The 20,710-nt window shown below is 51.2% G+C and overlaps 1 protein-coding gene across 5 annotated transcripts in view; it reads left to right on the top strand.

The window, feature by feature from the left end:
- RNF216 (ring finger protein 216) overlaps positions 1-20,710 on the top strand; it is a 76,916-nt gene that overhangs the window by 29,563 nt on the left and 26,643 nt on the right. The window contains exon 14 of one of the 5 annotated variants that reach the window (XM_080557420.1): positions 5,957-11,247. The exons of the other annotated variants lie outside the window; for them this stretch is intronic. Within the exon in view, the coding sequence (XP_080413546.1) occupies positions 5,957-6,175 (219 nt within the window). The 3' untranslated portion in view covers positions 6,176-11,247. Of the gene's footprint in view, positions 1-5,956; positions 11,248-20,710 lie in introns of those variants that run through there. 5 annotated transcript variants of the gene reach the window in all.

The raw sequence follows: 20,710 nt of genomic DNA, 5'->3' as shown, positions 1-20,710 counted from the left end.
TGGAAATCAGTTGGAAGCCTTCATGTTGGCTGTGGATGCGTGTTGGGCTCAGTAGATCATCTCTAGACGTACCCAGGTTACTGCCTGTGCATCTCGCCTGCGGTCTGCTGTAGTTCCAGTCCCTTGCACCTTGCAGGGAGCAGAGCATGGCTGGGTGTAACCCCAGCAATGGGCAGAGCTCTGGTGGCTGCCCGTGACCGACCGAACGCACGAAGAGCACGCGGATGAGCCTGCACCGTCTGTCGGGGCCGGTGTGGCTCCAGCTGCATTGCGTGGAGTTGGGCTCCTAGCGAGGTGACCAGGGCTTGAGTCTTAACATCCCGAACTGCAGGGTGGAGGACTAGCTTAATTAGCCAAGGAGAAGCGTTGCCCCAGCTACCCTCTGAACGCATTCCTGTGGGTATTTGCAGTCTGAGCTGGTGTGGGAGGGAGTCAGCTTTCGCCCAGCGGGCTGCCCCGAGACCTGTTTGAGACCTGTTGGAGCTTCGAGGCTTCGCCCTGCAGTGAGCCGCTTGCAGCGCGTTCCCGGGAAGCCTGCAGGCGCACAGCCAGGCTGCCGGCAGCAGGCAGGTTTGCTGCCCGGCTCGGTCAGCCTCCATCTTGCCCCGTGCGAGGTGAATTTCTCATCCCTGCTGGGCGTGTTTCTCCTCCCTGCGTTCCGACATCGCGATTCTGGGAGGACTGTGGAAGACACGTGTTGCTCGTTGGCTTCTTAAGCGCTGGGAAGCGAGCGTGCACTTTCTGCATGCTGAGGGAAGCACTGCTTCCCACCAGCAAAGGAAGTCCTTTCTTTCTGCTCTGCCTCCCTCCTCCCAACATCCCATATTGTTCCGGGAAGCCTTTTGTTCCCAGGCTGCTCGCCCAGCTATCCCAGGCGCGGCGTTGTGGCTGGGGGGGGGGGGACAGCCTCCCCTCTTTGCAGTCTCAGCACAAAGCACTGCAGGGCTTTCAGCCAGCCAGGAGATGGGGAGGTGAAAGCTGCTGTTGCCATGGAAATCACGCATGCATGGAGCAGCGCTGTCCCTCCGGGCCAGGAGAGCTCCAAACCCACACCGGGCGGTTCGTCCCAAGGCTGGAACCTGCAGCCACGTCGCAGGGGCTTGCATTCCCAGCGCTTTTCCTTAAAACTCCTTTGCATGCATTTAGGATTTTCGTCCCTTTGAGTTGTCTGCTTCAGCACTGGCTGGGCGCAAAGAAGCGGTTACGTGTGGCTGCGTGGTGCTAAATTGCATCGCCCTCGGACCGGGCAGCTGCCACCCCTGTTCCCAGGGCTCCTCGGTGCATCTGCTGTTGAGGCTGCGTTTAGGGAATGAGTTTGCCTGCCGGGTATCTGAACTGCTGTGCTGGAAAAAGGGTTGATGTGCCTGTGTCAGATGGATAAACCCTCCACCGCCTTGCCTCTTTGTCTTTGGGATGGGCTCTGGCCACAGCAATCCTCGCGTGCGCTTCTCATTTGCAGGACTAAGGCATAGGTGTTAGAGGGGACTTGTTCTGAAGCCGCTGGTATTCTGCAGGGTTGATTTCAAGGTGCTTGCTAGGAACAGATGCACCCAGCTGCTTTTGCCCTTCATTTTCTGTTGGAAGCGAGACAGGTTTAAGCTTGTAGAGAGCTCTGCCTAGCAAGCGGTGTCTGAACACGGCTTTTCCTAGCAGGGTGCTAACGCTGCATCCACAACCTGTGCTAATGAGCCACGGTGCGTGGTTTGCAACGGCTTTGATGCCGGTGGCCTTTCCTGCTGAAATAAGAAATGGTTGCAGAAGAAACTGCAGATTTCAAGTTGCAGGAGCAGCTAACGGGGCGTGCTGCAGGGCCTGTGATCTCTGTACCCGGTGCGGGACCGGGGCACGCAGCTGTGCCTCGCTCAGAGGGAGATACGGAGGCAGCCCCAGCCACCTCTGATCCAGTCACCAGTGTTTTATAGGGTGCAAGGGAAATGTTTGTGTAATCAAGTCGCCAGCAGCTGGGGATGTGCTGGGGGTGACACATCCTTCCAAGGATGTCATCCGGCACATACCGCAGCGCGATTACTTGTGTGCTAGAGGCTGGGCTCTTGCTGCCCAGGGCTGCCCTGCCCAGCTCCAAACACGCTGTGGTTTTAGGCTCAGACACTATCACGATTTGTCACTGGGTGCGTGTGCAACATGGAAAAAAAAAATCCCTCTGGTTGGAGAAACTGAGCTTGTCCAAAATGTAGGATGTGCATATGGAGAATTACTTAATTCCCCTTGTTTTGCAACATGTTTTCCCAGCTGCTGAAGTCTGCTGTCTCATTCAGCTTCCTGACAGCAGTGCAAACATTCTGAAGGTCCCGTGGTCCCGTCTCATTCTCTGTTCAGACATTCTTATCGCTGTTCTCTGTGTGCTTTTCCTTGAGCCTGGTTATTTGGGTTTCATTGTTACTTATGGCTTAGCCCCACAGCTTTAGCGGAGAGCAGAGCCGGCAGGGGCATTTGCTTATGGCAAACCCCTGTCGTTTCTTTCTGTTGGCAGTAACCTCACGGCCCAGCTCCCATATTTAAGTTCCCATCCTCCTGTGTCTGTGTGAGTGTGGTTTAGCAGAATTTGTTGGGATGAGGAGGAAAGAGAAATGTGGTGTTGCTACTTGTCTTACTGCTGGGGCTTGGGAATGGAGCACTCGTGCCTGCGTATGCTTTTGTCTGGAAGCCTGTCACCCCCTTATCTCGCCCAGCAGAAGGGTCTAAGCTGTATTTTCAGGTCCCTGCCACCTTCCTCCTCAGCTCTGCACGAAGAAATCTGCAGCTCCGGAGCTCCCAGCTTTCTCCTCCAGCTCGGTGCCTTCGCTGCGCCCTTTTTAAACGAGCGCCGCGCATGGGAACGCACTCCCCTCTCTTACTGCCAAAACCACAACAAATGGCAAGTTTCCGTCTGTCATCTCGGCGCTGAGGCACTCGTGGCTGGGCAGGCGATTCATTTTTCTTCCATAAAAGGCCACTGAAACTCGTCTGCAGCGGCGGGGCTCTGCGCTGCGAGCAGGGCGAGCGGCGATGCTATCGCCCGCAGCGCTGCGGCAGGAGCGCCGCTCATTTCCCTGCCTCTTCCCAAAGGGATGGGCAGGAGGGAGGGACCAAGGCCGAAGGTGGGGTCGAGGTGATTGTACGCGGCAGATAACACCCCATTACGCTTTATTGCCAAGTCCTAAAGGAAGACAGATAACAGGAGGGCTGCTCCTGCTGCAGCAAAGCCTTAAAAGTACAGTCCCGAGCAGGAAGAGCGCGCGCGTGCTACCCCACGTGCTCGTCCCCGTGGGGCGTGTGGGGTCAAAGTTGCATGGGGAGTGCTGAGAGTCGGGAGATCTCCTCATCCCAAGCCCTGTGCTGGGTGATTTCCTTACCTTTTAGGGGAGCTGCAGGGGAAACGGGGAAAGCCACGTGCCAAGGGCTCTCCTTGCTCCCCGGGTGCACGGTGCACGCCTGCTTGCTGTGCTGGCACCTTGCTCCCTGGCCGAAAGGGACCCCCCAGGAAAAATTCAGCAGGAGTGAATTGTTCCCATCGCCACCCAGGGCAGCTCCCATAGCTTGCTTTTTGGTGTGTGCTTGGCCTGGGCCAGGAGCAGCTACAAAAATTGACTGATGCCGTTGGTGGCTTGCTCCTGAATGCCATAATAATCAACCTGAACTCTCTCCTTGCCTTGTGTGTACACCTGCCATCCTTCCTTGGGACCCGTAGGGATGGGCTGTGGGTGTCGGGACAATTCCTCACCTGGAAGGAGGGTAGCAGCAGGCTGGCTTCTTGGCCGTGGTGGGCTGGAGAGGCTCCATCAGTGGGAGCTCAGGTGCTGCTGCGCGAGGTCAAGTCCGTTTATGCAGCGGTACGTGGAAATGCTTTGTTTGATAAATGAGTCTGACGGAGGAGGAGAGGGTGAAGCCCAGCTTGGAAATGGACCTGAGGAAAGAGGTCAGCTTAAATGGGGTATCTGTCTCTGAAAGGAGAAAAAAGAGTTGCTGAAAGCAAGAACTCCAACTAGTCTCTTTAAAAATAGACCGTGTAAGTCAGTGCAATTTCAAGCAACAAAGCTTACTCCTGTCCTTGGTTTCTGCCTTATATAGCAATATCCACTCGGTGAAAAGGCAATTCTTCTCCTGGTCACCGACCAGTGAGAACCTCTCTGCCAGGTCCATGAGAGGTAGCGCTGCCCTCCCTTCGTAGCTCTGTCCCTTGCCAAGGAAAGGTTCGGAGGTAAGAAGCTGGACACTTCTTGCAGGATGGAAACTTCGGCCTCAGCTCTGTGCCCAGCACCCAGCAGTCATCTCGCCCCCTCTCTGAGGGCCCAGCCTGCCAATATTTAGGTGAAAAATGGCTGTGAGAGCTGTGGTGGTCAGTGCAGACAAGATGACAGCATCCTTGGAGGTCAGTTGGTGGACTCCAAGGGGAGTCAGGTAAGAGCACGCAGGGCAGGTGGTGCCTTGAGGGTGGCACTCACTGGGGCTGTCCCATCGCCTACCCGCTGGGGCTGCCAGCACCCTGAAGGCTGTCGTTGTTCTGGGTAGAGCAGAGGCAAGCTCAGGGCCCTGCTGCAGTCTGAGATTTGCTTCAGACTTTGCCTTTACCTCCTGGGTTTACTTCAAAGAGAAAGGGAGCAGTGTTGTTAGTCCGTTTTGTGCAGGAAACAAGAGAGGGAGTAACTTAACGCCAGGGAGAAAACCTAAACCTCTGCATGGACCAGAGCGCTCAGATTGCTTGGGTTGATTTTTGAACAGTGAAGTAACTCGGCCTCTGCTGCTCGGGCTTGTCCTCACAACAGGTAACGATGGTGCTGAGCTCCCTGGGACTGCGGTGGGAGCTCAGTCCGGGTACCCTCCACAGGACTAAATATAAAAGCAGGGTGAATTTAAGGTTAAAACTCTGCCAAGCGCTATTTGTATTTGCAGAGCATCTCAGCAGGGTTAACATTTTGCTGCTGCGGTGGAAATGGAGCTTGGAGGGGATGGAAAAAGGCTGCTCCGAAGCCAATTGAAAAACATTGTTCTGACCTTATTCAAGAAGCTACATCTTCCCTCTCTCTTTCCTCCCCCTCACATTCCTCTCATAGTAATCACTGATCTCTAACCTCAGCTTCATCTGCCACAGCTAACCACTTAAAACTAAAAACTAGAAACCCAACAGCAGCAAAAAAAAAGGGCTGCTTCTGCACACACCTCATCGTGTACCGTACTGCTTCCAGCGCGGACTTAGCTTTGGAGGGCGTGAGTCAGCAGCGAAGGTTTCGGATAGCGTCGTGTCAGGGGAGCTGGCGACTGCCTCTTCCTTTGGGCCAGAGCACCGGGATGGCTCAACCTGGGGTATGCAGCGCGGGGAGGTGTTTTGCTTCTCCTTTCTGTTTGCACATAAACAGATTGCAGCAGATGACACAGTCATCAGACTTCCTGGGCTTAACACAAGGCTGCCGCAGACGATGTCCATTTTGGAGGCTGTCAGTTGAGTTTGTTGCCTAATTTGGTCACAGTGTGCTTGGGGCTGGCCTGCTTTCCTTTTTTTTTTTTTAAAAAAAAAAAAAAAAAACAACACTCGTCCTTTTCTATCATTGTCATGGAGGGGAAGCTGTTTGTGTTGGAGAACCTCCCGCTCTTCTCACTTCCTCTCTGCTGAGGAAGCGATACTTGAATGGTGTCTTTCAAAAAGCTACGCAATCCTCAAGGTGGCTTTTCCAGTCTTTTCCTTCTTTGCCACCCTTTCATAAGCTTCCAATAACCCTACTGGCCTCTTATCCCTTCTGAGTAGTCGTTTGAGCTGTTAATGCTGGAGGACTTTGGATTAGTTCTCCTACCTGACAGAGGGAGCTCTATGTGCTGAAGTTAAATAATAACTGATAAGTTGATGTATTTGCGATATACGAGGCAAGGGGGAGATGACGATGATGCAAGTCCAGCCTTAGCTAATGGAAGGAGCACGTGTTTTGTTTCATACACCACTAACGAGAGGCCTGGCACCATTTAGGACGCTGAAAATGCCGACCACTGGGAGGGAAGGAGCGTGACGGTCAGCTCTGCCGCATGGCCTTTACAAGTTAGCTGCCGCGTAGTGCAAATCCTCGCGAAAACCACAGGCTGCAGAGCCCTTTGGAAAAGGACCGCTGCTCTGCATCGGACCACGGTCAGCCCAAACAAGCTGCCGGCCTGGCACGCAGGAGGCACGTTGGCCGTCCGTGGGCAATGAGAGCTTTTGTTCAGCAACAGCTGAGGCATCGACACCAAAGCTGGAATCTCCTTTCTTCTTTTATTTCTCTGCTGTATTTGGGGGCCAGGGGGAGGGCAGCTTCCAGGTGATCCGGTTGAGGATGCAGCCTCGTGCAGTGCTACCGGGAGGCTCGTGTGCCTTACGGATGGTGAAGCTGCTGCTGTTGAGGGAGTTACCACCTCTGCTGGAGAAGATTCCCTGGCCTTGGAAGCACGAGGACATGCTGGGCTGCCTACTGAAATCCAGCCCTCTGTTGTAGGTCCAGAGTACACGTAATAAAAAGCTTCAGCAGAGCCACAGGTTAAGGTACACCATGAGTAGTGCGATAATCAGCCTTACATGTTTGGCAGTAGATGGGCAGGCACGGGCTGGTCTCTGCAGAAGATCCCCTGGAGAGATGAACCTTCAGCATGCGTCAGGTGTGGGTACCATTGACCTCTGAGACATTAGTAATGGAGAAACACGGGCGTAAAGTGGTGAGGCAGCAACTTTACGGGGGAAAGGGAAGGTGAAACAAGTTTTCTTCTAGTTTAGTAAAAAATCTCCTCTGTGTGTCATTTGGCATTTGCATATAATCTGCTAATTAGGCATGACTGACTCACCCACCATTTCCACCTGAAAGGCATGATGTGTTTTGAAGAACACAGTTTATAATCTCAGTAGGCCAGCGTTTCTTCTCTTCCTCCTCCTCCCCCTTCCAGTGCCCCCCAAAATGCATTCCCGTACTGCTTTTAACCTTCAAGCCTCTTTTCTTCTGCTCTCTCTCTGTTACTACTCTTGCATTATTAATGGGGCTCTCGCAATCCAGCCAGAACACTGACATTACTAATTACTACTTGTAGCAGAGGAGCGAGGAGCAAGGTAGAAACTGGGTCAGGAAATGTTGTCGTCATAATACGACAGTATCAGAACTGCGGAGCAGAACTCTTCGTATGAGCAGGGTTGAGATGGAGACATGGGACCTCCTTGCTCCCTTGCTGCACGCCGATGAGACGACCAGCTTGCACCCGCAAGTGTTAACAGAGCTGTAATTTGCAGGAGCTGAGGAATGGAGTGGGTAAAATGTTGTGTTCCGATTGTGCCTTGAGCATCACAAAATTCACGTGTTGCTGGTAGTATAGTGCGGAGCCCCTTCTCCTGTTGGTATCAAAGGGGAAGGAGGCGTCAGTGGCTGTGTTTGTGTTTGCATTCAGCGAGGGCCTGCGTGTCACACTCGCTGCATTCAGATTGTCCTTGGCAGCGCCAAGGGCATCCTGCAGCAGCAAACGGCTCTCGTGCTCCGTGTAAGAGAATATGGCTGCTGTGAAATCAGAATGAGAACGTTATTTGGGGGATGCAGCAATTAACCCACAAATAGTGGGTGGTTGTAAACATAAAGAATTGCCTGCCTGTCCTGCTCCTGGCTGGTGGAGCTGGGCCGTGTCCCTCCGCTGGGCAGAGCGTCCACGTAGGAACCTGGCGTCCCCGGGAGGCATTGCTGCGAGCAGTTGTGCCGTCATGTTAGCTCGCTCCTTGAGCGAGGGGCAAGAGTGAAAAGGGGAGTGCCGCTTACTGCAAAATGTGTCGTCTCTTATGGGAAGTGACAGCTTAAAGGAAGTAATCTCTTTAAATTAATGCTTTCCTTGCTCACTTCTTTGAAATGGTTAAAAGAGCTAAATATGTATGTCAGTAATAGAACACAAATACAACATTTTGTGCGTGCTGGCAAAAGAATGAAGTCCCTCTCCCCCAAAAGATCCTTTAAAAAATAATAATCTGAAGTCTAATCTTTCCCAGAACCATTACATTGCCCTTGCAGGATGGGAGGCTCGTATAAGCCTGCTTGCCAAGCCTATACAAGCGAGCCTGTGATGAGAGGCTGAGAGCTTGTCCCTGGGGGAGATGGCGAACTCGAGGTGGCAAACTCTTGGAGAGGAGGGAAGGGGCTGTGCGTTTCTTCCTTCCCTGCGCTGCTGGTAGCAGCAAAGCTGCTTTTCTTACATCCTGGTAGTATCCAACACACGGCAGCCCGCTGTGGCCACGCGTGTGCAGCAAGTGCGGATGCTGCTGCTTTTGGAAGAATACAGGAAGGCACCAAAGCGACTCGTGCAGTCCCTGCTAGGCTGCTGTGCCTCCAGATCGACCAGCAGCGTGCCCCAGTCTCAGCAAAGCCCGGGGGCCAGCACGTGAGCAGCACGAGTCCCTCTGAAGTCAGACGGCAGCTCTCCCAAAGCGAGCGAGATGTTGGGGCTGGGCAGACTTGACAATATCCCCTTTCAAAGATTATCCTCCAGACTGTCCTGGTCGGGCACCGCCTTCGGCATCTGCCTTAGTCTTTTGTAAGGATGAACAGTATTTAAAAGAGACTGGCTACTCTAATCTGTGCTCTGCAGGCTCAAAAGTCTGTCCTGATGTGGCTGGCCAACTTTATTTTCCTAACTGTCGATTGTACTTGTAGGGCTTTGCATATATTTTGTCTGGGCTGTTGATGGAGCTACCTTGAAGCCAGCCCAAAACAGAGCTTTGCTAGTGCAGCTTTGGGTAGTTAGGGAGGGCAGACGCTCCCTTAAAGTACAAGCTGATGATGGGCAGTGATTTCGACCACGTTTTTAATAAAGCCATTGTGGAGCTGAAGAGGTCTAAAGTTTACGACCCCAGTATTCTTTTCAAAAGGTAAGTACTGACTTGCCATTAAAATCGAGCGTTGTCAGTAAAGCAAATGCTTTCTCTACCCAAAATTTCATGTGCACGTATTTAATTAAAAGGTGACAGGGTTAATGAAGCTTTGAGTGCATATGGCCTCATTCCCTGAATTTAATTTTCTTTAATTGCTCCAGAGATTGAAATTCCCAGCTATGGTTGTCTCCTAACATGTGAATTAAGGACCTGGAAAGGAACAATCTCACTCGGTGCCAGCCTCTTCCTCATCTGCTGATTTTTACTCTTTCATTGAAAGAGGATTAGATAAAAATGCCTTTCTTAAATCACTGTTCTAGCTTCGTGGTGGATTTGGCTGATCTGAGAGCTGCTGACACCTTGGACGCTGGGAAGGAGGTGAAAAGTGGGGTGTTCTTGCAAATTGTGTCACTTGTCCCTAAGATATTAGAGGAGACTGAGAGCAAGTCACTTTTTTCTCTTCCTACCCTTAATACCCACCATCACGTTCAGCATCACTGGGGTTAAGTTGACTGAATTGCAAAGCCAGAACCCAAATCAAGCCGGTCTTCGTTGGCAGTCTTTAAAAAAAGACATTTTTAAAGCACTGCGGTGTTTTAAAATAAAATTGAGGGAGGAAGGTTGTTTTGGGGTGGATTTTGTGTTTGTTTGCGGGAGCTTTCGGACAGTGGCTTTAGTGCCTAAGACCTCTGTGAGAATCCGGGTCCTTTGTGGTCCTCGCGTGCTAAGTGCAGTGCGAGCTCACGGCCCGAGCCCTGCAGAGCTCGGTAAAAGGACAAAAAGCTGAAACTCAGCAAAGCTACGTACCGGCGACGTGATCGGTGCTGGGAAGAGCAGATCATGTTAAAATAAAAACTTAGGACCCGTGCGGAGCGGCCCCGTATGTGGCTGTCTATTTGTGACGGATGCTGCCGAATGTTCCAAGGCTACTGTACGTTTTTGTGTGGCCTTGTGGGCTTGTTAACAGCTATAGCCCTGGCTACATGGTTTAATAGAAAAGGAAGCTTCCAACAGCAGACGTTGGGGTTAATTTAATGCACATCTAATACTAGACCAGTGGGAGCAACAAGCGTTTTTAGAGGTTTGCCACAGCTTTGACTCCTTTCGGAGGTCTGAGCTGCCCGAAATCTTTGGGAAAATGTAGCAGCACCCACTTGATCTGGTGGAGGCTTGTTGTAAGTGGCCGGCACGTGGCGCTGATAAGTGCATGAGGGGGTATTTGAGAGCCGCCAGGCCTTCCCGGTAAGAAGTCGGGGGCTGCTGGTAGGCTGTGGTGGGTAAGTTGGTGGCTGGGGTGCGTTTTGGGGCTGGAAGGGTGGTTTTGGACGAGCTGTGCTTTGTGCTCAGGAAGGTGTCAGGTCTCTCCCTTGCTGTGGGAAGGTGCCCCAGCATCAGAGGCAGGCAGTGGGGACACGAGGGTCGGTTTGGTACCCAGCACCCTGCCATGAAGTGTTTGGGGAGGCAGCACAGAGAGACACCCTCGAAGCGGGAGCTCTAACGTGCCTTAATCAGCCGTGTCCATTGAATCTCTACCTAAACACGTGAATCCGTAAAGCAGCTGGGGTTAAAATACTGAATTCCTTTCTGGTGTGCCTTAATCCTTCCTCACTTCTCCCCCCAGTCAGCCTGTGCATCTTCAGCCGGAGTCAGCACAAATCCTCCTTGCTCAAGCTTGCCCTTCTCCCGGCCTTAAGCAAACCACCTCCTTCGCTACCGCCTAACTCCTCTCCTCCGCCTCGATGCTTTAAGCGACCCCTGCCCCGCCAAATAACTCGGGGCCAGCTCGGCCAGGAGGGCCGGGGCCTGGCCTGTGCGCGGCCGCTCCTCCCGCCGCGGGCTCGGGGAGCAGAGGTGATGCTTAAGTGGTCTCGGTGCTGCTACCAGTGTAAACAGAGCAGCTGTTTTTCCCCGAGCCAGGGGAGCATTAATGGAATGCGCTGGCCCGGGCTGATGTAAAACATCGCCGCGCGTTTCGGGGATGAGGTCAGCGGCACTGCGAGCTGATGGGAGTTTAATGTCGAATCTGCCTCTCGAAGCAGAGGGGTCAACCGAGAGAGCTGCGGCTAATGGAAACCCAAGTACACTTGTCATAAATCACTGCCAAAATCCTGAACAGGCAGAGCTGCCGCGGTATCCTGCGGCCAGCGATGTTTCTGTAACCAGCCATTAGCTGTTCGGAGGCTGCCTTCCTCTCCGGGTGCTTTTAGTGTCAGTGCTTGACTTTAAAAGGGCCAAGGAGAGGCTGGGAACGGAAGGCTTAAGGGAAGCGTTACCTCCAAGTGCTGGGAGAGCGCTGCTTCACCAGCTGCTTCTGTGCCTTTGCGGGGCCCCTTAGTTACTGCTGCCCATCCTGTTGGGAAATGGTAGGAGGGCGGCTGAGAGCTCGGTTTAAACAAGTCGTCCTTCTGGTAAAATGGGATCGGCCGCGTTGCTGCTGCGAGGTTGCTAGGAACTCCCAAGGCACGCAGGAAAGCGTTGAGGGGCCGGAAGCAAAGCGCACTTGGCACCGTTCAGGGATCATATGGCTCTTAAAAACAAACAAATCTCGTAAAAAAGTAAAGAGCAGCATTTTTCTAGACAATGAGAAGTCAGTTTGCCTTCCCGACCAACCAGCATATTTCCCGTAAAGCTGGACGCTGTAACCTACCATTTGCCAACAAGATAAGATGGTTGTATTTGTTCAGTGATTTATCCTCTGTGAAGCTAATCTGAAAGAATGCTTTATTGCTCTATTTATTTTTTCAAAAGAGGCTTCTTTGACCTCCTTTTTTTTTTTTTTCTGTTGGAAGCATGCATGCCTTTAAGCCAAATCTCAAAGCCCAGTTGAAATTGGGGTCTGTCTTTGGGGATGCTGCTGAAAACGCAATATCTGGGGGCTGTTAGTGGCGAAGATGCCATTCAGAAACAGAGGTGAGCATCCCTCCCCAAGGCCTTTTCTGTATTGAAAAGCCTCGCCGCGATACAGCCTCGTACAAACCAACAAAGCCGGTCGGCAGCTGGAGGTTTTTTCCTTTCTGGGTCCTCCTTGAAGGGCAGAGGTTAAAACAAAGCAGATGCTCTCACGGCGTCTGTGCTCTCCTGCTAAGAGGCAGTCGCTGTAAGAGGCCCTGCCGTGTGAAATGAGGATGCTGCCTCCTGTTTGCAAGTGGTCGCTGGGGAGGGCGAGGGGGAAGGTCTGCAAGAGATGGTCCCCTGGAGAGAGAGGGGTGTTGGTGGTGTTACTGCGTTACCTTCACCCTGAAGTTTGTGTGTGCAATTATCCACGTACGTAAAGTCTGGAAGCGCCTCGTTAGGGCGCGCTCTCCCCAAACAAGGGAAAGGATTGCAGCGATCGGAGCGGCCTGCTGCGAGAGGGATGGATCTCAGGTAGCTGCAACCCGTGCCAGTTTGTTTGCTGGTAGCTGGCTACTGCTACTATATTTAGGTTCTTCTCGCCTCCCAGGACGAAGGCATTGAACCTTGCTAGATATGGAGATAGGCACAACACCAAGGAGCTCTAAACAACGGCCTGCCAGCGTCCCAGCTCTGCGGTTGTTGTTTTCAGGCTGGGTCCTCGCCGTTCCCGTGTTTGGGGTTGAGCTGTGCTGGCGAGGAGAGGGTAGTTAGATGAGGTTATGTGAACGAGACTTGTTTTTGTAGCTGTTCCGTCTGCCCTCGAAACCTGGTGTGTTTTTCAAGCAAAGCTTCCTGGGGAGTATTTGGTTATCCTGTGACTCCCAGCCCTTTGTGGCGCGTTTCAGGTGTGCGGAGCAAAGAGCAGACACTGCAGGAGTCATCGGGTAACTCGGCGGGGTTGTACCACAAACAACTATTCAGATGCTTTCAGAGGCAGCTTTGTTTTACTGTGAGATCGCCGTCTTGAATAATTCTGACCTACCCGTGTAATTAAATGAAGCATTTTTTTTTTCATCCTGGAACTTTATTCTGGTTGCAGCTGTTGTACGAGCTATAGATTTCTAGATTTGTGTCAGAAAACCATGACTTCAGACCGCTGGGATTTTTGTGGGTGGGTGAAAGTGATAACAGATTAATGAGTTTTGCTTAGCATCTCCATCTGCCAGACTAAACCATGTTCTGCACAGGAGACTTAACCCAGCTGTTTGAGCTGGTCCTCTAAAAGCAAAGCGCCATTTACTGAGTCAAAGCTGACCCCTAAGCGCGGAAAACAAGCATTGCTCTTAAAGTGGCCTTCTGAAAGTCAGTGCCTTGTACATAATTACACTTGCTTTCCTTTTGCTGGTCCAATGTGATGAACTCAAAGCATGGAAACGAGGAATAGCAACGAGCACACGGAGAAATGCAGGTGATTCCCTGAGGACTAGGTAGAAGCCCCAGATGCTCACCAAACACGTGGGTCGGGTTCCTTGCCTGCAATTTGAACTCTTACTTATCGCTGTGACGCTTGTGATTGCCTTCCCTATGCTTTACCTCCATAAGTAGATAAATTAAAACACGTCGTGTAAAATCAGTTATCTCAGTCCCCGTGCGGACGACTCGTACCAGAAGAAGATGACTGAGAAGCACTAGCTGTGCACAGCCCCACGTGTGAGAGCAGACGTGCTCTCTCCAATTGCACTTGGCTCAAATCTCTGTCGTTGCGAGGGGCAGCCTGAAAGTCCAGCTGCGAGCAGAGCCAGGGTGAGGAATGAGATGACCGGATCAGGGAAAAGCTGCTGCGCATTAGTTGTGGCTGTTAGCTTGTCTATTCCCTCCTGTGAGCTTTGGAAGCTAAATGGGAATGAGGTAGTTGAGTACGAGACATGTTAGCCTTCGCCTGCATCCTGTTACGTGCAGGGAGTTGCCGTGGCTAGATGCTGATCAGATGTTATTTTGATAGTAAGTGTTATTTCTCAGCTGTTTCTTTTTTTTTAAAAAAAAAAAAAATGGGTATCTGTCATCTCCAGTGCCCAGAAATTATCTTCAAAAAGGCTGGTAATATTCGTGTGCATGCGCTGCGTGTGCTTGCACATGCCTGATTGCCTGCTGTTCCTGCACAGCACCGCTCTGATCTTCTCGCTGCCCGTGGGACTGCCTGAACGGCCCCTGCACCGAGCAGCCCCAAGGCACTGGGGAGTTGGAGGGTGTGGGGGAAAGGCTGCCTTGGCTGACTGGGGTATGTAAAACTGAAAGGTATTTACTCAACGCTTTGGTCGGGCTGTGCTTGTACGCAGTGCGTTGTGCAACGGTACAGCTGTACCAAAACACACTGAGGTCCTCTGCCTCGTCTCCCACATGGACTCGTTACAAATACTTGTTGGGAAGATGCTGAAGTCCCGTGGTCTGCTTGTGTGTGGTGTTCCAGGCTGCTTTCTGCTCAGAGTGCCTGGCTGCCTCATGCCTGGAGTATTGGGGGCCCTTCTCACTGCCTTCTACAGGCTTCATTGCAGACGCTGTCCCTAAAGTCTGGACGGGACAGTTCCTCTGAAGCAGACCACATCACCATGGAGAAGTGAAGGAAAGCAAAGCAACTGCCAGGAAAGCTGCTGTAGTCCTTGGACTTGCATGCTAGGCCACGCGGAGTCAGAGAAGGATCCACCTTTCTGGTTTGGCACCGTTATTGACACCAAGTGTTTTGTTCTGATCCTTAGTTAAGGATGACAGGAACCTAGAAGACACTTAAAGCATACAGAAAAATATCCTCTGAGGTGCAGAAATCCTGCCTTAAAGTTAAGATGTTAAAGCTAGCTGTCCAGAGAAGTGCTATGAGATCACTTGATGAGTCTGTAAAGTACACAGCAGGTAACAGTCAGGTAGCATTAAAGGTCTGAAAGCCAAAGCTGGGTGAAAACCTGTGCTCTGAGTCAGCCTGGAGTTCTGGGATCAGCTTGAATACCTTGGTTGAGAAGGACCGAGGGAGATGTTAGACTTAGTCGTAAATGGAATTTTTGATACCGGGCGTAGATGCTGTCATCTGACTCCCCAGTTTGGTGGTTGCTCTTGGCTTCATTCTGAGCTGAAATGTCTCGCTTTAACACCATCCCAGTCTGTAGCCCCACCACTTCAAGCTGCGATTCAGCTAGGTTGGATTCAGCTAGGTTGTCCAGGCTCAGCCAGGCGAGGTGTGAACAGATGTGGCTGGATGACAGCCAAGGAGCCGGAGAACTGCGAGAAGCGGTAGCCCGGATTCGTTAGGTAACGCTCCCCTGGGGATCGTGTAGCGTTAATTAGCGCTGCCATGGGGGGGGACAACCTTGGAACCCGTGGGATTCGAAGGCCACGGGACACGCTCAAAGAAAGAAAACGTACAGAGAGCTATTAGACAAAGCGCCACCAGCGGTGCAGAATGCCTGCCCTCTCCGTGGGGTGTTTTCTGTGTCCTCTGCCCTCCTGTGCTGGAAGCGTAATACAGGTCTAGATGGACTGCTGATGTACGACACCGCGGTCAGGCACGTGGGTTTTGCTGCCGGAGAAAATTACAACGTATTGCTATTGAGGAATAAGAGACCTGTATGAAAAGGGCTGTAGGTAATGGCTGTTTCTAAACCTCCTCTTCTGGCCTGAGCTGTGCAAAACCAGCCTTCGTTTCAGCATGGTGTTCTGTTAAACTGCTGCTGTTCTAGGCCAAAGGTAGTCATTCCTGTATGTGTATACTGATAGAAAAGCTATGGTATTAACATCAGATTCACCGATTTATTATTTTTTTCCTGGTAGTAGATGTGGGCACACAGGAAGGTCATGCTCTGGGTTCTTTATGCGGTTTTGGTGTGGTTTTTTTTGCAACTCTCCACTTCGCATTGACTACAAATGTTTATGCGTATACTTAGAAAAGGCTGGGCTGGAAATAAACTCCTTTTTGCAGCACTCCACCTCCTGCTTCATATTTTAAGAATCTTGATTCCATCCCAGTAATTTTCCAAGTGGATTAGCGCAGGTCACCGAGGCATTCGCATCAGGAAAATGCAGCGAGATGTTGCTGTCATCCTCTCAACCGCTCCAGCACTCCACCCCGTCGCTTATCAGCCCACACTTCAGTAATCCTAATAGCTGTGTCATAGCAAGATTAACAGAAAATCCAGGCAAATATTTATGGTTCCTTTTGAGGTACGTGTTAATGCAAGAATGTGAGGTGGGATGGATAGATGCGTTATTAGGGGAGCCTGCAAACATTGCTCATGTGGGCCGAGAAGGGATCCTGCCAGGCTGGGAAAGCTGCTGCCAGCTTGGGGAAGGGGCGGCTGTGAGGTTGCACTACTCGTGAGCAAGCAGGGCTGGGCACTGTGTGCAGCATCCCCCAGGCAGAGATGGGGAAGAGGGAGCAGCCGTGGCTCTCAGGGGAAAAGGGCGAACAAGAAGCAGAGTCGGAGTTGCTCTCGGTGCTACGCCAGCATCGTACGGCGACTTGGCAATGAGCACGGGAGGAGAAGCACAAAGGCAAAGTGAAGGAGGAGTAGCTCGAGGCTGGAAGACAGAAGAATGTACAAGGTGTCATTTAGCATTAAATGCCTGGGGAGGCAGTGTTAGCTGGGAGGTGATGGCTTTCATTTTAGGGAAGACTGGTTCTTTCTTTTTTTTTTTTTTTTTTCCTGTGGGGCTGTGCAGGTTTCTGGACTTCGGGGAGCGATGCGAGCAGGCTAACAAGGTACGGCCTCCTTTCCCCAGAGGAGTACAGCAAGTCCCAAGGGGACCGGGTGCCAGGCCCCAGCTAATGAGGAGGGTACTCAGCACTAACTAGAGCCGTGCACCTGGGTACTGCTGCTGAGCAAGGCCTGGTGAGGGGCGTGGAAGTGAGGCAGAGACCAGTCTCCAAAGCTGAGAGATAGAAAAAGAGAAAGGTCAAAGGGTTCTTTATGCCTGACAAAGCCACAGTAATTTCTAGTTCATGTAAATTTTGCACACTTTTTTTTTTTTCCGGAGGGGAAAAGAAGCAGCATTCCTTGTATTTTGTGTGTTTTTTAGGGGTGGTTTATTCTGAATCAGCTGCAGAGCTGTGACAGCAGAGGGAGCAAGTGAGCCTCAAATAGTTGCTTTCAACAAAACCCAGCAGCAAATAATCACAGCCTTTGCAAGAGGTAAATTAAAACCATCTACTGCTTGGGAAACATGCACAGCTCAGCATCTTCCCTCCATAAATATTTCCTTGCTGTTGAATCTTTGTAACCCCTTCGGAGCCCAGCTGCCGTGCTCTTCCCTGCTAGCAGTGAGCCTCCTCCTCGCCGTGTGCTCCGTGCATGCCTGCCAGCGGAGATTTGGGCTCGCTGAGAACAGCTCTGTGGCTCTGTTGGACCTTAGCGGCCCAAAAACTCAAGAAAGAGTTTGTGCAAAACCAGTCCAGCCTTTCTGCATGACATGGGCAGCCTGACATGCCAGCGGAGAGGCTGTTGGTACTAAAGCAGCAGCTTTTGGTAGCTTCCTTAGCACTGCTCGTGCATTGCTTTTGCTGAAGTAATGCTTCAGCTTTGGAAAAAAAAAAGAGGGGGTCTCACTGTCTTCTGTCGTTGCTCTTAAACATGAGTCTGCACACACATCAGGAGCAGTAAGGTAGCTGGAAGTGCACTCTGTTTCTTTTTTAAACATTTGTGGTATCAAAATTCACTCTCAGGGTATGTTTTTTTCCCCGCCTATCTGAACAGCGCTGCATTCTTTTCTACAAAGAGATGATTTGGGGCGTGTGCTCGGGGTTTCGCTCCAAGGAAGCTGAGAGCAAGCTGCCATAAGAGGGCTCCAGAGCCCTGTTCTTGTGTCTGCTCTTTTGTGGAGCACTCTTCCCCTCTTTCTTTAACAGTAGGTCCAAGCTGCCTTAGCAAAACCTCCCTACACGTGCCCTAATTTTTTCCCCCCACTGCTCAGACTTGTTATGAACCAGGTCTCTTTATTTTACCAGGTGTAGTAGAATATAGCATAAAAATACCTTATTACTAACAAAGCTTACTTCTCTGCCTGAATAGAGAAATTGGACCTAGTGAGATTCCCTCCTTTGTACTGTTGTAACTATACCCGTGTCTCAGGAGCTGCCGGTGTAGCCAAGACGAGGATGCCCGAGACGAGTTAGAGGCGGCGTTCGTCTGCACGTGGCGTCTGGTACCCAGCATCTGGTACCCAGCACAGGAGCTCTGGGCAGGGGAGCTGCGTTGCCATGACGATCGAAATTGCAAAGGCTGGCTCTTGGGATGCTCGCCTCGTGTTTCTCAAAGGAGAAGAAAGGTGGGGGAAAGCAGTAGCAGTGGAAACGCGCTGTGAATTCTTGCTGCAATAGGTGGCGATGACGAGCCCGACGTGGGGCTGTGGGTAGTAGTCCCCAAATGTGCTTCCCCCTGGGGAAGGAACAACATGAATATCATGTAGGAGCCAGGCAGCGTATGAGTAAGCATCCAGCAAGTCTTCCATGCAAATTTTTGGACGTGGAGTAATGAGTTCCAGTAATAGCTCGCTGCTGACTCGCCGCGCTGGAGATGTTGTGAGAACAGGCGCTGATAGTGTGTTTACCAGTAAAGATCCAGCTGCCAGGCTGGGCCATGGAGCACGGGGCAGATGGCCTGCTATTTATACTGCTGTTGTGCCCGGAGCAGATTCCTCCGTGTTGCCACTGTCTGGAGGGGAAAAAAGGAAATGTCCCCTGGAAGCGGTGAGGACGTATTTCACAGGCAGGACAGTCAGCTCCAGCACACCCAGTCTGCTTCAGGGGCTTTTTAGGCATCTCCTTGTTGGTCCTGTTTAGGTGGAACACTTCTGGTCCTGGTGTGGATCCTTGTTTATTTTTAAAAATAAGAGTTTATTTTTAAACATGGCCAGTGTAAGGTATGTCTGCTTCAATCTGGCACCTGGCTGTAAGCTTGTCCCTTTTTAACGCAGGCTCCAGAGGCAGTAAAGCAGGCTCTTTTTAACTGTCCTTCTCCCAAAATTGTTCACGGGGAGGCTAAACTTACCCAGCTGCTTGTAATCAAGATGTGCGATGATTGCCCTGGTGAGGCAGCCTGTTGTGTCTTGTCAAGCACAAATAGAAATTCCAAGGAAGGATGGGATAATTAGAAGCAATCCAGTGACTCTTGTGACTGTATAAAAATAACAGGGCTTTTTAAGGATGGATTATTTTTAGCAGCCTCATGTGAAAAAAAGTTTTGCGGAGTTCTGTGGCAGAAGACAAATGAGGTATTGTACCTGCTTTTCTCTATTTCTCTCTCTCTCAGAGTATGATGTGTGCTGAGGGTCTTGCTACGTAAAGCCAACTGGCTCTGGAAGGCGTTGGGGTAGCTCACACAGCCTGCTGGCTTCCTTACCAGCAGTCGTCGTGTAGCAGGGCGATAACTACTTAGTGGGCATCAAAGATCTGATTTAAGATGAATATGGTTCGAACAATACACCCAAAGAAACCTCGCAGCCTGAAGCTCTGCGGTGTTGGACCTGATGATCTTGGGGTTGGACCCGATGATCTCTTGAGGTCCCTTCCAACCCCTACAGTTCTGTGATCCTGTGATGTCTGTGACGTCAAGTTTCTGTCGATTTTTCTAATGTAGTATATAATTTGTGCGTTCCTGGGAAATCAAGAAATGGTGTGTTTATATAAAAAAATAAAAAAATTGAGGGGGGAGACTGACTGTACACTGGTCTCACCAGCAGCTCCGTAGCCACCAGCCAGCAGCACCAAACCATTCCACAGAGGTGCTTTGGTGTAGCGTGTGTTACCAGAGGTAAAGCTGATGCACCTGAACAAGGCTAAACAAAACTGGAGATAAATACTAGATGTGCTCTTGGGTGTTCTGCTGGTGAGATGTACATCGAGAGCAACGGCGACTTGGGTGACTTGGGGAGCTGCAACGGGTGAAGCAGCTCCTCCTCAGACCTGGGGTGGGACAGAGCGGTGTTTCCACTGGAGCGAGGCGAAGGACACGGATCCTTCTGTGGTGTCTGGCTCCGTTCTTGCTAAAAGTCTTCTGGTTTGAGAGGCTGATGCTGGGGACGGTGGGCAGCACCACAGTCCTGCGTGAGGGAACCGCATTGGGGAAGAAACTTAGAGACACTGAGTGTGAGGTTATGTTGCTTTCCCTTTCTCTAAATGCCTTCCTAATACAAAGCTTCAGCTGTGGTGTTTCTTCAGTAATGGCAACCTCATCCCACGGAGAACTGCAGTAGGTGTTGTCTTGGAATCCTAACGCTGATTTCCCTCTCCAGATGCTGTCGTGCAGGCATTATCTGCCTTACTGAGACCTGACGGTCTGAAGCTTGGTTCATTGTTACTTCTGGAGTCATAACGAGTTTTGTGGTTTCCACCCAAATACTGCTGCATTGTTTTGTGTGGTTCTGAAAGCGAAACTAGCACTGTACAAAAAATGAAATTTGTCCCGTCAGCTGTTGTGGAGTATGTCTGAGCTGCTGGACGTGCAGCACTGATGGCAGCCAGGGAGCGCCTTCAGATGCGGGGCTGCTCGGCCTTCATTCATCCTTGCGTACGCAGGCTTGCATGTGGTTCTGTTTCGTGGTATAAAGGTAAGAAAATGTCTTTTTTTTTTTTTTTCAAGTTGTTATTCCCAAGTAAAATCACTCCTGTCAGCTCTTACCATCGGAACGAACGCACCTGTGTTTCAGCTCAGGAATTCAGACTAACATGAGATGGAAGAACCGAGAGTTTGCTGAGTGGACATAAATATGCCCTAACTAAAAGGACAGATGCATTCCTGATTTAGAAGAAATTCTCAGCTCGTTAAACATCATTTTCCAGTAGCTACGTAATTAGGGTTGCTTGGAAAGGAGGTGTCAGCCCCCGGTGAAGCAGAGCGTTGTGCAGCCGAGTGCCCTCGCTGCCGGACGGACAGAGCGCTGCCTCTTCGCTGCTGTCCCTTTTGTTCTCCTCCTCTTTTGTCTTCCGTACAAACAAGACCGCTGTGCTTCTCTGCAGCCTGGTGTCCTTGCCTGTGTGCATCCCTT

This window comes from Anser brachyrhynchus, assembly GCF_964034855.1.
Source record: "Anser brachyrhynchus genome assembly, chromosome: 15".
NCBI classification, from domain to species: domain Eukaryota; kingdom Metazoa; phylum Chordata; class Aves; order Anseriformes; family Anatidae; genus Anser; species Anser brachyrhynchus.
This window is presented reverse-complemented; position numbering and strand designations above follow the sequence as displayed.